Source organism: Monocercomonoides exilis (genome assembly GCF_001643675.1).
Source record: "Monocercomonoides exilis strain PA203 chromosome Unknown scaffold13-1861174, whole genome shotgun sequence".
Lineage (NCBI taxonomy): Eukaryota > Preaxostyla > Oxymonadida > Polymastigidae > Monocercomonoides > Monocercomonoides exilis.
Genome location: NW_027150558.1, coordinates 1,227,859 through 1,243,906, shown reverse-complemented (window position 1 = coordinate 1,243,906; position 16,048 = coordinate 1,227,859). Strand labels below are relative to the sequence as shown.

Sequence of the window (16,048 nt, the reverse complement as noted above, 5' to 3'; positions counted from 1 at the left end):
TGATTTTTTCTGTTTATTTCTTTGAATAAACAACTGTTGCCAAGGAGGACACATATTAGTGACAAATAATTCTTAATGCATATGGGATTTATCTTTTCTTTTTCTTCCACCACTTTCATTCAAGGACGAAATAAAATGGAATAGAGGACTGATTGCATTTGACAAAGACAATGATGTCAAAGGAATTTCTTCAATACATTGACATTATCACACTGTCTTTGGTGAGTTGCATTCTCATATATGATATTGAACATTCTTTTTTGAAAGAAGTTTGGGTTGATCAAATTGAAAATAACAATGTGGTTTTCGCTCATTGAAATTGAAGGAGATGATGAATTTCACTTTTTATTTTTTTTTCCATTCTGTAATAAACTGTTTTCTCTCAAAGATGCAATGAAGACAAAGTTTCAACAATTTCAAAGAAAGAAATATTTGAAGCAAATGAAACAAAATCTGTTTAAAAAACATGTTCAAACTTATTCGCAGCAATGTTCCAATGTATGTATTATTTTTTTTTTCTTCAAATCAAAATATCATTTTGATCGATTTTATTCGAAATAAAATTTCTGAGAGTTTATTCCACCAATTCAATTTTTCTGGAGTTTCGGATAAATTTTAAAGTTCTCGTCATTTTCAACATTGAATTATCTCTTCAAATACTTCATCTTTTAAATTTTTAAATCCTTTTCAAAATGAAAGTTTTGGTCTTTTTATGCTTCTATGAATCAAAAGTTTTGAATCAGAATGTTTCTCAATAAGGATGAGGTTTTTCTATTTCTTCTCCCGTGAATGAAAAACATAGAAAAAGAAAATTCAAATGTGTTGAAATCTTCACAGATATCATTATAACGGAATGAATTCAAAATTAAAAACAAATTGAAATGGCTTTGGATAAATCAAAAATGTGTAAGATTGAATTTTGTGATGTTTGAGTTACATGAATACAAAAGTTGTGAATATACAGAAGAGGAGTTACAGGGCAATGACAACAAAGGTCCGCCGGAAAAAAAGTTGAGAAAAAGAAGGAAAAAACTCTTTTTCAAGTTATATCAAATGCAATTGAAAAACAAAATAAAAGTCTCATGGAATAATTGTCAAAAAAACAAAGATTGATTTTTGGATTATGTTTTGGATAATTATCCAAATCAGGTTTTCAATGAAGCAATAATCCAATTGCAAATTCACTTCATGAAGAGCTAAAAAAAAAACAAGATTGAAGAGGAATTTCTGCTTCCTTTTCAATCTGGGTTTCACTCTTAATACTTGGTTGAACATTTCTTTTTTTTCCTATAGAAAATGGTTTGCTTGATTATTCGTCGGTTTTCACTTCAACTTTGATATTGGTCATTTCTCGGCTCATTCAGTTGGGAGTGTTTTAGCTGTTGATAAACATTATTTCTGAAGAATCCAAAGATTCAGATTGCTCCTCTTTTGATTTTTCTCGAGATCCTTCTTGGTTTGTGACTGCATCAGACACGGTGAGAATCACAGCTCCAGCTGGGAATTTCTGGATGAATTCTCGTTTCAGATCGCTCAGTGTTGGCCTTGCACTCTGTTTCTCACTCACCATCAACTTTATTAACTCACAAAAAGAAGAGCCACTAACTGCAGCCATATCTGTCCTCTCACCATTCACTATCTTCTGCCCAGCCACCTCTGCTTCATAATCACCAAACGGGATCTGGAGTGTCAGACACTCCCACAGCATCATCCCGATCGAGAATGAAACCGACTCTTTTGATGCTTCCATGTTCTTGTTGATCAACAGTTCCGGTGCCTTCCACCTTAAACACTCCTTTTTGAATGTATCCTCATCCTCAAAGGCAGATGAGAGAAGAGAGTCATCGTCATCATCATCATTATCACTTGCAGATGTTACAACAGTTGATGATGAGATCGATGATGAATCAGAATCATCATCAGACAATAAGTCTGAATACATCACGATGCAGATGACCATGTGCTCCGAGAATAATACAATGTGAGGGCTCAGATTGGCAAGAGATTGAAGAGGGCTTTCCATTTCATCAAACGAGTGAAGTGAGAGATTAGCCACACAGAACAAGATTTGAGCAGCTGTCTGTTCCCTCTCCTTCAATGTGCCAATCGCCATCTCCTTTGTCTTATTCCTTCCGTGCAACAACATAAACAACGAATCCCTCAGATCAACAATCAGTTTCTCATGAGGCGATGAACAGGCCATTGCATCCACCAGATTCGACATCGATGATGTGGTTGGGCACAGATCCTCTCTCCGAACAAATGTTGAATCTGAATCAGTTGAACATGTTGAAGAAATTGATGGTGATGGTGTTTTCTTTCTAATCTCTTCCTCTTCCACTTTTTCCAATGCCCAATCAGGAATCTTGTCTGAATCTCTCCCCAATATATATTCAGTTGATCCGCTCTCAGCCAGCAAATGCTCTGATGACTCAGAGTGTTGCATGTTCGTATCATATATTCTCTTCTTGATCCTCTCTTCATTCTTCTTCTCAGCCTCTCTCTCAGCTCTCCTCCACTGCTCCTCAGGAGACATCTCCATTGTTGTCATTTCAATCAGCTTTGGATCTTTTCTCACAGTATCATTCACAATCTCTCTCAGATCTTTGTTTTCATTCTTTGCCTTTCTCCATCTGACTGCAAGAATAACAGAAACAATAAGAACAATCAACAAAACCACAACAAGGATGATAACAATGAGCAACAAATAAGATTTTCCTTCTTTTCCTCCCTCAGAAATCCTTTCATCTCCATTCACATTGGACTCACTTCTGTTCTTCAGTATCTGTGGAGAAGTCGCAGCCAATTGTTTTCCAAACAGAATCATCACAGAAACCTCTGTTTCATCTCCGATCTTTGAAATATTTTCTGATGGGATTGTTCCAATCACTTCATCTTCAGATACAAAATCATCATCCTCAAAAGGATATGTCTCAACCAACTCCACATCCCCTGTTTTATACACCAGTCTGAATGACAAGTCACATGGCACAAAAAGAGATCCCTTGAATTTTATTGAAACATTGTTTCCATTATCAATGAGAGACGCCTCTTCGAGCTTTGGAATGAAAAATGGAGATGGCCTTTCTCCAATAATTCCTTCGAGGATGCATCCATCATTCAGGATCCAAAGAGAAGAATTGGGCATCAACCCATCTCCTCCTTTCAAGCTGGAAATGGACAGCGATGCAGACTCCGAACAAATGATGTTTCTACGAAGTGAGGGATATTTTTCAATGAATGGATTATTGCTTGATAAATTCCCGGCTTCAATTATCACATTTCCTCCACTCATTGTTATTCCACCTTCTGCTGAATTCGAGAATATTATGTCTTTCATAAACACAGAACTCTTCACAATATCCACAAGAGATCCTTCCCATCTGCATATCTCTTCTTCAATATTCAAATTCTTCTCGTTTCTTTCCTTTGTCATTCCATCGAAAATGCAACTATCAATTTTCACATCCAAACAATCCTCCAGTTTTATCAATTTTCCTTTTGTGGTCTTTGAATTTGTTTTTCTCATTGTGCAATTTGCCAATTGCACTGTCTTTTTCATTGTCAAGCAAGATATCAATGATTCTTCATTTCCTTCAACTGAAATATTTTCTGTATTGAAATCCTTGATTGTTAATTGTCCACATTCATTAATACCTATCAAAGAGGTTTCTATTGTTGAATTGTTAATCGTTAATAAATAAATAACTGATGGAAGAGAAGATGAAAGATGCAAAGCTGATTCACGAAGATTGAGATTTGATATTGTGCATCCATCAAGTTGAAATTCTCCTTTTTCCATGTTGATAATGTGAAATGGAATGTTTGCAACAGTTGCATTAACTCCGTCCGTCAATTGTTTTGTGGTGAATGAGCAATTCACAATTTCAAGAATTCCTCCCTCTGGCGATATCAGTGATTCATGTGAAGAGATGAAAAACGAATCAAACACAAAATACACTCTCACCAACGAGACTGTTCCATCTGTCGTTATCAAAGAATCCTTTGTTTTTTCAATACTTGATTTCACTTCAACTTCACACATTTCTCTGCTCTTCGAGCTCAAACTCATTTCCTCTAGATTAATTTCTCTTCCAATCACACTCTCTTCAATCATGAGTATTTGGCTAATCAGCTCTGAAGTCAAGTGAATCAGTCCATACTCGATCGAAGCACAAGGATGTGTGTTTGTTCCACATTGTCTGTCATTCGATCCATTCACACTGCTCACAACAATTGCGTCACTCTGATGGATAGTCACAAAATCAATCAGATTTGTATCTTCTTTGTGTTCACAACTATCAATTCCATAGATTGCATTAATTCGTGAATAATGACCTTCTCGAAGATCAAACTGAAATTGCCTTTCATTGATCTGCAATGTGATGTTGAAACATTCAATGAAAATATCATTTCCCACTCTTGCTGTGTTTGAACTGAATTTCATTCCCGTAAATATGAAATTCAAATCCCCTCTTTCCTTTGTTGCCAAATACACCCCTCCTCCTTTCCCATTGGTGCAGCTGCATTGACTGATTGTCAAGTCAATCATCTTCATTGATCCTGAAGAACACAATGTGAAAAATATTGCCCCTCCTTTTTCACTTGTTTCTGCTTTGCCTTCTGTGATGTTGCTCTCATCCACAACCAAATCTTTCTTTTTCTCACTCTTTGACTCCAAAATGCTTGCTCCATTGTCACTTCTCTTCACTCCTGAAAATGATGAATTATCAATATTGAGATTCATTTCCTCACCCACTTCATTTATCTTTGTAATTGATTCAGATTTCTTGATTGACAAAATGCATCCTCTGCTTTCATTCAACGATTCCACTCGAACATTCACAATATGGCAAGAAACTCCAGCATCGTGAATGACAAAAATGCTGTTTCCAATATTACATGATTCCATCGACAAATCATTCACTTCCACGCTTCCTCCAATTGCATCCACAAACACGCAATCAAATCCATTGTTCACTCCCGCTTCTGAATGGAATGAACATCCACTTATCACTAAATTTCCATTTTTGTTTGATATAATTGTTTTGGCTGAGTTGTCAAATCCAGTTGATAGTCGAAGTTGGATATTTGTCAATTCAAGATGAATATCATTTTTCATGAAATATTCCAGTTGACTATCAGTTGCCTTTTCAAAATTCAATATCGCTTTCACATTCTCTTCTCCCATTGAAGAAGCTTTTTTGATCTGGTAATTGGATAGCTCATATGAATCTTGAATACTTGTTAATCCTGATATTTGAATTGTATTCATATCATCTCCATCTTTCACATTTTCCATCCCTTTCCATATTGTGAAGCACGGTTCTTCTTCGCTTCCACAACGCTCCACATCAAATCCTTCTGATGAAATAAATATCTCAGATGAGCTGAATGGAATCAGAAACATAAACAGATCTTTATTTGAATGAAAGTTATCACTTCCCATAAACAGAGTTTTGTTATTTGCCATTGATGAATAATCGAAGTTGAATGAGTCATTTGTGACTGTTTTGTTCAAATCAGTTGCTGAAATGAACATGTTCTTTCCATATTCTGCTTTATTCTGATCAAATATCATATTTCTTGATAACTCAAACTTTGCATCTGCATCTGCTAGAGAAAGAAATATCCCTCCTCCTTTCCCTTCACTTCCACTCGTTGAGGGTGCAGTACACTTTTCAAATCTTGTTGATGAGACACGCAATTCGGATAGATTCTCCAACGAAACTGACAATCCTCCCCCTCCTTTTCCATTCTCACTCACCTCACATATTAGGAATGTGCAATTCTCAACCCTTATTGTGTTCGTTCTGTCATTATTAGGACTCACAAAAAGGCATCCACCATCTCCTGCTTCTCTCGTGATGTTCTCAAATGATGTGTTCTTCAATGTGATTGATGAGCACTTCTCAACATGAATCGCTCCACAATTTGGCAGAATGGAATTCATTATCGAGCAATTCTGGATTGTGGCTGAGCTGCTTGTAGCAATCTCAATCAATCCATTCACTCCATCTGTATCTATTTGATTCGAAATCACCTCATCCATCATCCATTCACAACTCCCATTCACAACAATCATGCACCCTCCAAATCTCACTTTTCCCACACTCCCTCCACAACTCATCCGAATAATCTCCACATTCCCTCCACTCCCACTCACAAAAGCATAACTCACTGCATCCACTCCATTTCCCATCTTTATCCCACAATCAGCAAATCTCAATGTGCTACTCGAAGAATGAATAAATGATGATCGATCTCCAATCGATCCTCCCAATTCAAATAATATTTTTGTGAATGTTGATGAAACGCTGTTCATCACCAACGCTTCTTGTGTATTTGTTCCTGTTCCTCCAACTTTCAATCCAACATCTTTGTTGGTCGAATCAATCTCATATGGCTGCCCATCCAACTCCACTTCTTCATCAAATGAAAATGTGTTTGTCAGTCTGATCACTCTCTTTGAACTCGGATATCGATATTCACTCGCTTCTCCAATTGTTCGGCATGGATAATCTTCATATCCACACAGCCTGAATTCACTTCCTTGTTCTCTCCCACTCACATATGCTGGTGATGAAAATGTCCGAAGAAACACAACAAGTGGAACAATCAGCTCTGCCTTGTCTCTTTCTCTTCCACAAAGTTCATTCAAGTCTGCAACATTTATTCCGATTTCTGGGTTGAATCCAACTGAAGTGCTGTTGATAGGAGCTGACAAATCCTGTGCTTCAATAAACAGATTCTTCCCTCCCCACGTTGCAGCGCAATCATCAAAACTCACTGTTGTTATTGAAAAGTCATATGAATTGTCAGCCAAACTCATCATCACCCCTCCTCCATATCCACTGCAATTGCATCTGTTGAATTTTGTTGCTTCGCTTGTCGTGGATGATGCTCCAATTCGAGCTTTGCTTGTGGGCGATGATAAATCAATCTTAATCCCTCCGCCACTGCCATCCACACACTCACAATCCTCAATTGTCACATTCCGAACAACAAACGTCTCCCCAGCCTTCACACTCTTTGCAGCAACCACCCCATCTCCTTCAGTCAACTTCACATTCGTCACCTTCACATTCGCAAGCACGCTATCTCTTGATGCTATGGCTGTCAAAAAAAGGGAAGATGAGGAGGATGAAGAAGAAGATGGATCCGGTTCAGATAACAATGGTTTTGAGACATTCATATCTTTGATCTCCACATCAACCATCGACAGCTGTGACAGCAGCACCACAAACGCCGACAACGACATCACATATTCTCCTGTTTTACTCGTGGTGATCAAAACATCCTCCAACGAAAGTGATCCACTTCCATCAGACACCACAACCACACTCGGCGAAGGACTTGAATTTGAATTGCAGTCAACCTTCAAATGACTCATTCCAAGATGACCTGTTGATACACTGAACAGCGTTCCTACAGATGAAAGTGCTCCTGTTCCAATCGAACTCTTATCTTTGCCCGTCCCAATGACTGAAATCTTCTTTGTCCCAATCTCAATTGTTGCTGTCTCGCTTGTGTGATCTCCGCCCATCAGTGTGACTGACAGACTCACTTGAATCACGCTCCGAATGACTGCAACACCAATAGTTCTGCATGCATATGATTTGTTCGCCCCACAAAACTCTTCTGCGTTTCCTCCACTCACTGCCACAAATCGATTGAGAACTCCTCTCTTCAACCAATCCTTCTTTTCCGTGTGTTGATATGTCCAACCTGTTGAACTCGAATAATCATATCCATAGCACACTCTCTGTTCATTCGTATTTGTGGTATAACATTCACAGAACGGATTGTCAGAAGACAAGAAAACATTAAATGGATCATTATATGCCAAATCATGTCCACATGGCACATCTGCAGTTGTGCACTGGCATTCATGGAAAAACAAAAAATAACAATAAATCACATCATTTGGAGTTGTTGTTATCCATGGTTCCAGACTCAACCCTCCTGCACTTGACATTGCATTGCAGGAAATAAACTGAATGCTCCTTATCTTGAACAGATAGGGAACGATAACACAACGCATGCCTCCACCTCCTGTATTTGTAACCGAACACGAAGTGAAATTGCATTCAAACATGCATGCACTCTCCCCTTCTCCGTTTTCTTCCCCAATACATCCTGAACTTGAAACCTGAAAATTATCGAGATGAAGCCCTCCTCCCCAGCCATATGAAGAACATTTTTGAAATTCACATCCGCTGATCCGAACGCACGACGAAATTAAATTAATGAACATCCCTCCTCCGCATTGATTTTGAGCTGTGCATGAGTTGAACAAATTGTTCACAATTTCAACGGATTTAATTTTATAGCACATGATTCCCCCTCCATCATAATTGGCATAACAATCATTGAATGAGCAGTGCTTTATTGAAACAGTGGCTGATGACTGACTGTGCATGCAAATAGCCCCTCCATTTGAAGCAATGTCTTCACATGTATTTTCTGTTCCTGTTGCATTTGATCCATTCCATTCGCACCAAATGAATGAATTAGCTCCATTGGCTGTTGTGTTCTGTCTCCCTGGCTGTTTCATATTAGTTTCAGTTCCGGCGCATTCAACATTTCTTGTCCGACAACATTTAATAAACGAGGTGTTTGAAACAGCCAAAGAGGCCAAGGGATTGTTGAGGGAATGAACAATCCCTCCATCATACACATCGCAAACCGATGAAAAGGAACAACTGCTCATCATACAATTTGTTTGGGTTGACATTGTGGTTGGAGGTGAACATGCATCATTTGCTGTTGAGATGTTGAAAAAAGTGAGTCTGGAGAGGGATATTAGGGGTATTGAAGGGGATGACAGGAATGGGGCAGAAGACACACGAAAAGATGAGAAATGAGAGGAACGAACAGAAACATGATATTTTTCAAAAAGATCTCTTTTGAATGATTTTGAAGAGAAGAGAGATGAGCATTTCTGCAAGTGTGAATCCAAAGAGAATCGGAGAGATATGTTGGCGAACAGCCCACAACTTCCACTCAAACAAAATGGTGGCATTTCTCCTCCATTTTCTATCCAACATCCACTCAGTTCAACGAAACATCCTTTCACAACATTCAAGACACTTTGGCTATCATTTGGCACCAATCCTAGGGAGTGGAGCTTTATTGAAGAATTGTCAAATATCAAACATCCTTCAATCCAACTTTCATCTCCTAATCTTTGTTTTTTCCAGATTTTTCGTTCATCATGCATGTTTGTCCCTTTCATCATTTCATTGGGACTGATTTCTTGAACTTTTTGTTTTTCTTCATTCCCTTCTTTTCCTTCTCCATTCATCGCCTTTTTCACTTTCTCAGTTTTCATCGTTCCACCTTCTCTTCCATCACTGCTTGTTTCAAATGTTATTTTATTGGAATATTTGACTTCTTGAAAAGTATCCAACCAAATTCTTTCAAGTTTGTTAGAAAGTCCATATTTCTTCAATTCCTTCGTCAGAAATGTTTCATCGTTTGTTGCTCCATTGCACATGCATTGCACACATATTATCCAAACAAAGCAGCATATTCCTGACAACATTGTCACCAGAACACACGAGGAATATCCTTTTCTATTTTTCCAGATTTTATTCTTTAATAATGGGGAGAATGATTTGAAAAAAATTAATATTTTGTTCACTCTCAATGAATAATGAGCATATGCATTTTTATTCAGTTTCGAATAAGTTTAAAAAACATCAATATTCGATCAAAAGCATAATGCAAAACGATTGATCCATTTCATTTGATGCCTTGATATTTAAGTAATCACAGGGTATTCAATGCTTGAACTCGGTTCAATTGTTGACGCAATTTTTTTTGAAGTGCTTGAAGCAGAAGTTGTATTTGAATCATGTGCATCAACTGGGCTGAAAAGTTTTTAAAACATTCTTTTATCAAAGGAAATAATAAAGTTTGAATATCGAAAACTTTTGTGCTGCTTCAACGGTTTTATTTCATTTATGTTTGCCTGTATCGTATTTGTATATTCATTCACAAAAATCAGAAGCTGTGGAGATATTTTGAAAGCGATGTAATTTTCTTCTTGTCTCAGTCAAAATGAACATTCATGACCAAAGGAACGAGCTGCATCGAAGAAGCTTATAGGAGTCTTCATCACTGTTTTTTAATATGAAATATTGAAATCCTTTGTGCGTTTTGAGGAATATGAGATTCAATTTCATTCAAAGGAAAGTTTGTTTTTGCAAAACGTACCTAGAATATAATTTTATCAAGGAGACAACAAGATTATCGAAGGGAAGAAACTGCAACATGTTTGTGATAAATTCTGCCTTTATTGAATGTTTTCAAGAAAAACGGAATTATTTGTTTTTGAGCATTTTTTTTTTGAATTTTCATGTCTGTTTTTGTCTTTGTGTTCTCAAGGAAAATGGCCTTCACCATCAACAGCTTCCTTTTTCAATCGTTTTGTGCAATTTGAAGAACAGTTTTTTTTGAGAAAACTTATCAATATTTCTTCTTCATTCAATTATTCACTTGATTTTCGAATTTCTTCGATTTTCTTTCTTTGTTCGATTTTTGCTTGCAATTCATAATCAGTTCGTAGCACTTCAAGAATCATGTGAATTCAAATATTTCTGATTTGTCAAGCTCGAAAACAAAAAACTTGATGACTTCTTAATGGGAGCATCTCTTGACTACCAAATCTCTTCCATTTATCTCAACTTGTTTTCATTGTCTGTGAAACAAAAAAATTGTTTGCTTGTCTGAAATATTTGTCAAATTGAAAATTACACAAAAACGTTAAATATCGTTGACACTTTCAATAAGGAAGACGGTAACATAATTATTACTTATTCACTAATGCTTGACAATAAACAGAGTAAGAAAAACAATTGCGAATTCCAAAGATTAACTGAATAACATCAGGAATAATAATCTTTTGTGTGACTTGAACGAACCATCAATTAAGCAAATTGAGTTAATTTTAGACAAGTTAGATTGAATCTTTCACAAATTTGTATTTTTATTCAATGTTGAAATTGAGTCAGATTGAAGGAAAAAGAAAGACAAGAAAGTAAAACTTATAAAAATAAAATATGTCTCATCTTTCGAAAAGATGATTCAAGAAAAAAAATGAAAAAAGTGAAAAAAGATGAATTTTTTTATTATTCATTTTTTCCCATAAAATATGATTTTCCTGATATTGTCTTCTGATTTGCTCAAAACATGCAAATTCTTCTCTGAAGCAGATGCCTGTCTCCTTCTCCACTTCGACTGTCCAAACACGAAGAGAAGACAGAAGATGCATTGGCAGAGGATGAACAGTCTTCATCATCATTTTCATCAGCAACTGTTATTGATTCTTTTGAAGCATCTGCACCAATCACATCCCAAACTTCTTTTGTTGCATTGCATAACATTGAGATCTGTCTGTTGATTGAAGTGCTTGAAACAAGTTGCTTCCATGCTCTGCGCTGATTTCCATATCTGCTGCTGCTGCTTCTGTCTCTTCGCACACTGCTGAAGCTGAAGGGCTGTGTTGTTGTCACTCAATGAGCTATTCTGTGAACAATGTGGTGTTTTCAGCCATTCTTTCAGTTCCTCTGGCAGAGCTGCTTCCTTCGCTTGCTTCATCGACTGGCACAAAATCGATTTAAAAAAAAAAAATAAAAATAAAAATACAAGCAGATCTTGACAGTGGCTGATGTGAGTGTGTTCCCATCTGCCAATCATCTGCTTGGTCTGTCGCATTCGCCGTCACCATTCATTCAACTGAAGTGGCAGCTGCAGCTGTCGAGGCGTGTGTGGCGATGAAGCAATTCAAAAAGGAGATAAAAATATTTTGTTTTGTGAACTGTTGAGAATGTTGTGGAGAATGAGCTGAGCGAGATGGGGAGAAGGATCAACGAAGAGGTTCCATCACAGAAGCGATTAAACTTGCTGTGTTGGATGAAAGAAGAAGAAGAAAAGGAAAAAGAAGAAGATGATGGTGATGGTGATTTTAGATATGATTGTGTAATTGTAGAAGAGGAAGTTTGCGGTGAAATGGCAGAAGAAGAAGAAGAAGACGAAGACGAAGACGAAGAAGATGAAGATGAAGAAGAAGAAGAAGAAAAAGAAGAAGAAGAAGAAAAAGAAAAAGAAAAAGAATAAGAAGAAGAAGGAGAAGAAGGAGAAGAAGAAGACGAAGAAGAAGAAATAAGAAGGAGAAGAAATAAGAAGGAGAAGAAATAAGAAGGAGAAGAGAAGGAAAAAAAGAAAAAAGAAGGAGCAGCAGAAATGCGAAAGAAGGGAATGGAGGAGAAGGAGGAGGAGAAGAATAAGACGGAGCAATTGAGAATTGTGAAACGATTGCAATCCTATTTATAAAGATGTTGAAAATAACTTGTGTCATATCGATTGACAAAAATATTACATTCGCTGAATTGATTTCAGATGAAATAAACAATCCTTATCACAAAATTTATGAAAGGAAGAGAGATACAAACTGATGAAGAAGGAAGTCCACAAAACATCGACTGCCTTTGTGTGGTTGAACTGCTTTGCCCCTCAGAAAAAGAAAATTGTGTTTGTCCAATGCTGTCAACAATTCAAACGAACGAAACGTCTGATGAGGGTATGGGCAAAGAAGAATTCGAAATCGAAGAAGGCGTTGACGATTGAAGAGGTTGTAATCAACAGCAAAATTTTCAAAGAAAAGGGGGAAAAAAAGATGAATTTTATGATGATGTGATTGATGTCTCGATTCTGGCAATGAACATCTTTTGTTGAAGTGAGACTGTTGAGAAAGATAAGGAAGGTGAAGAAGAAGAGAAGATATCAGCTTTTCCAAGTCATGTTGAGCAACAGAAAAAGATGAATTTGTTGTGAATGAGAATGCCCAGCCTAATCATCAGCTCTGATGAAAGAGTCGCTTCTGCCGAACGCTCTCAACAAATGAGTCAAACAAACTGCTTTCTCTCTCTTTCAAGCTCATGCAAAACATTGTCAGGCTATGTGTCATTCAAAGAAGACGGCAGAAGGACGAATGTCATCGTTGAATGTAATGCAAACAAGAATTTCCTCAAAACTTCTGAATCTTTTGCGAAATGTTTAGAAGGTTTCTTTCCGTGTCATTCCTGTTCGTGACCGATCTGCGCTCATTCAAAGAACACCATTAAAGAAACATGAATGAAAGAAAAAAAGTCAAACCATTTTTTTGGCCTCGAAATATTTTCCCATCTCCAATGGATTGGTAATTATCAGCCCAGCTGGCTTTTTTGCTCTCCAAAATTGCCTCTTGCCACATAAAAAAACAGACTACTGGATAACAAATGGTTGGTAAAGAACATCATCGAAAGCAGAAAATCCTTTATGAAACCGATAATGATGCAAGTGAAAGATTATATTATCCAAATGATAAAGTAATGAACTCCTTTTCAATGACTTGTTCAACGTCATGTCTTTGTTGATGGTTTTGCAGCAGACTTCGTTCAAAATGCAAATGAGATTGTTGAAAAGGCATTCTGGGAGCTTCATTCTGTTCGCTTCCTCCATTGTTCAATCCCCCAATTCCCTTTCTTTTTCCACAAAACCAAACTCCCAATAAAAAATTTCACAAAACAAATCCCACTCAAATGATATGCCTAGTGCACCGTACTTCCCTTAAAATGAATAAGCTGTTCAATTTAATCTTTCTGGTATTTTGCTCGCTTTTTCTGCATCTTGCTTGAGTTATTTTTCATTCAAAATATCACAGCCGATGTTGCATCATATGCTTTATAATATACAACCATGCTCATATTTCATGCAATTTTCTCCACCAATTCACTTTTCGAAAGCAATGGATGCAAACAGTCACTCTCTCTTCCATCTGCAAGAAAAGTACCTGTTCTTCGGCAGTGCCATAACTCGCATGGATGCATCTGTGGCTGTGTGCCTAAGCAGCTCAAACATGCTCAGGCTGCTGAAAATCACCAATAAAAATTCTTCACTTAAAAAATTAAAGGTTGCTCACCCTTATTTATTTGTTCAAAAAGGAAATTTTTTAATTCAAAGATTTTCTAATTTTGAGGCAAAAGCAATGATAGAAAATGAAAATGTATATTCTTCTTTGTTTTGCATATTTGATTTTGTGATTTTTAATTCGTTTGATGCGAATATTATCTCCAATACAAAAAATGTATTTATTATTTGTTTTGGATGTATTTTTCAATTTCGCAGTCACCTTCAAAAAAGCAAATATATCTTGGTTTGTAAAGTGTTATAAGAAATGAATGGTTGAATGAACAAATGCTTCTTTTTTCTCTTTTGATTTTTCAATTTTTTTAGAGAAACTTTCGCAGTTGGAACAATTCACCGAAGCAGAGCAGAAACAGATTATCGAAGAAATGAATGGGATATTGGATGAAATGGAAGAAGAAGAATTAGAATCCGTTTTATCAGAAGAACTATTCAACAAAATACATAAAATGATAGAAGAAAAGAAAATGGATTTTGGAAATGCTATTTTGCTGTTGAAGCACATTGGATTTTGCAAAGCGCTGAAAGGGATTTGGATTGATTGCTTCAAGAAATCTTCATTGAACAATTTTTTTGAAAAGATGATTATTGAGGAAGATCTTGAGAAAAAAGAGGAAAAGAATGAAAAGCTTCTGGCTGATCTTTGCGAATGCTATATTTCTCTTCATCATGATTTCCCATCTGAATTGTTATCGATTTGTGTGCCTTGTCTCCTCAAAGTTGCGTTGAATAAAGAGGAAAGCGAAGAGACTCGAAAAGAAGTGGAAATTGCCTTGTTGTCTTTGAGCTGCATTAACAAATTTTATGTATGGGCACTTCTTTTTCATTTTTGACATTATTGAATTGTTTTTTTCCCTTTATTTTTAAATAGAAAATTAAACAAGAACTGTATTTGAAGGAAATTACAGAAATCATTAAGCATCAACAGAAGCACAAGAATCTGACTCGACTTGCCTATCAGTCTGCTTGGTACTTTTTGATTTGCAGATTCTACGGAGACGAACCCATCGAAAGAGTTGTTGCGAATGAGCTGCATTTTGGAAGAGAGGCAATAAGAGAACTGAGAGAGCTGGGAGAATGTATTGATTGGAAAAGAAAAGAAGAGGAAATGAGCAGAAGAAGCGAATGAAGTGCTGGTAATCATGATATGGATCGAATTACTCTCTTTTTTCTTTGCAAATTGTCATTTGTGGGACGAAGAATATATTGAGCTTTGCAACAGTGTTGTTCAGATATATCGAGCAGCAAGAGAAAATCAAAGAGAACTTAGCGATTGGTGCATTTGTTCCATGAGGATGGCAACAGAAAATGAAGTTATGAAAGATGAAGCGTTTCTCTGTGACGGATCTGTTGATCTCTATTTGGAAGAAATGAAGCCATCAACTTTGAATGACATTATGATATTTTATGCCTTTGAATTTTTTAAAACGATTTCAAGTGGATTGAATGAAGAGGAGCGTTATGGAATGGAAAAAGCAAAAATAAAAGAGATGAAAAGGAAAATGTTTGAAAAGATGGAAGAAGAAGGATCAGAAGATATCATCGCAAGCATTCATGAAAGATTTAAATATCATCACAGATTATATTATCCTTTTATACTGTCTGAAGACTTATCTGAATATTTTATGAATGTTTGAGTAAATGAGATGTTATTTGTTTTGTAACTCAAAATTTTATTTTTTCTTTTTTTGCCATTTCACAAAAGAGAAAACAAACAGTCGTTTGAATCTTTAATTAAATATTTTTCCCCCCATAACTTCAAAATGCAACAAAGCAATTGAATAAAATTGAAAAAACAAAGTGCTAAAAAATCCTGAAGTTTAAATCCCCCAACGATGGTTATAAAGTTCTTTATCTTTTTTGGTTATTTAAGAAAAGCGAATTGAAATTAAAAATTGCAGAATTTGATTGAGTTAGGAAATATTATTTTAATTGTTGAAAGATTATTTCGCTTGAAAGAAGAAGAGGAAGAAGAGGAAGAAGAGGAAGAAGAGGAAGAAGAGGAAGAAGAGGAAGAAGAGGAAGAAGAGGAAGAAGAGGAAGAAGAGGAAGAAGAGGAAGAAGAAGAGGAAGAAGA

General features: G+C 36.3%; 2 protein-coding genes across 2 annotated transcripts; one reads left to right on the top strand and one right to left on the bottom strand.

Annotated features, from left to right (window-relative positions):
• Positions 1-1,375: 1,375 nt before the first annotated feature.
• Positions 1,376-8,557, bottom strand: MONOS_4819 (uncharacterized protein; the record flags this gene model as incomplete). Its single annotated transcript, XM_067874917.1, has 1 exon — positions 1,376-8,557. One exon carries the CDS (start codon positions 8,555-8,557, stop codon positions 1,376-1,378), a length of 7,182 nt encoding a protein of 2,393 aa, XP_067730864.1.
• A 3,302-nt stretch (positions 8,558-11,859) lies between these two features.
• Positions 11,860-12,123, top strand: MONOS_4818 (uncharacterized protein; the record flags this gene model as incomplete). The annotated part of the gene is made up of 1 exon (XM_067874916.1): positions 11,860-12,123. The coding sequence occupies one exon, from the start codon at positions 11,860-11,862 to the stop codon at positions 12,121-12,123; it is 264 nt and encodes an 87-aa protein (XP_067730863.1).
• Positions 12,124-16,048: the final 3,925 nt, after the last annotated feature.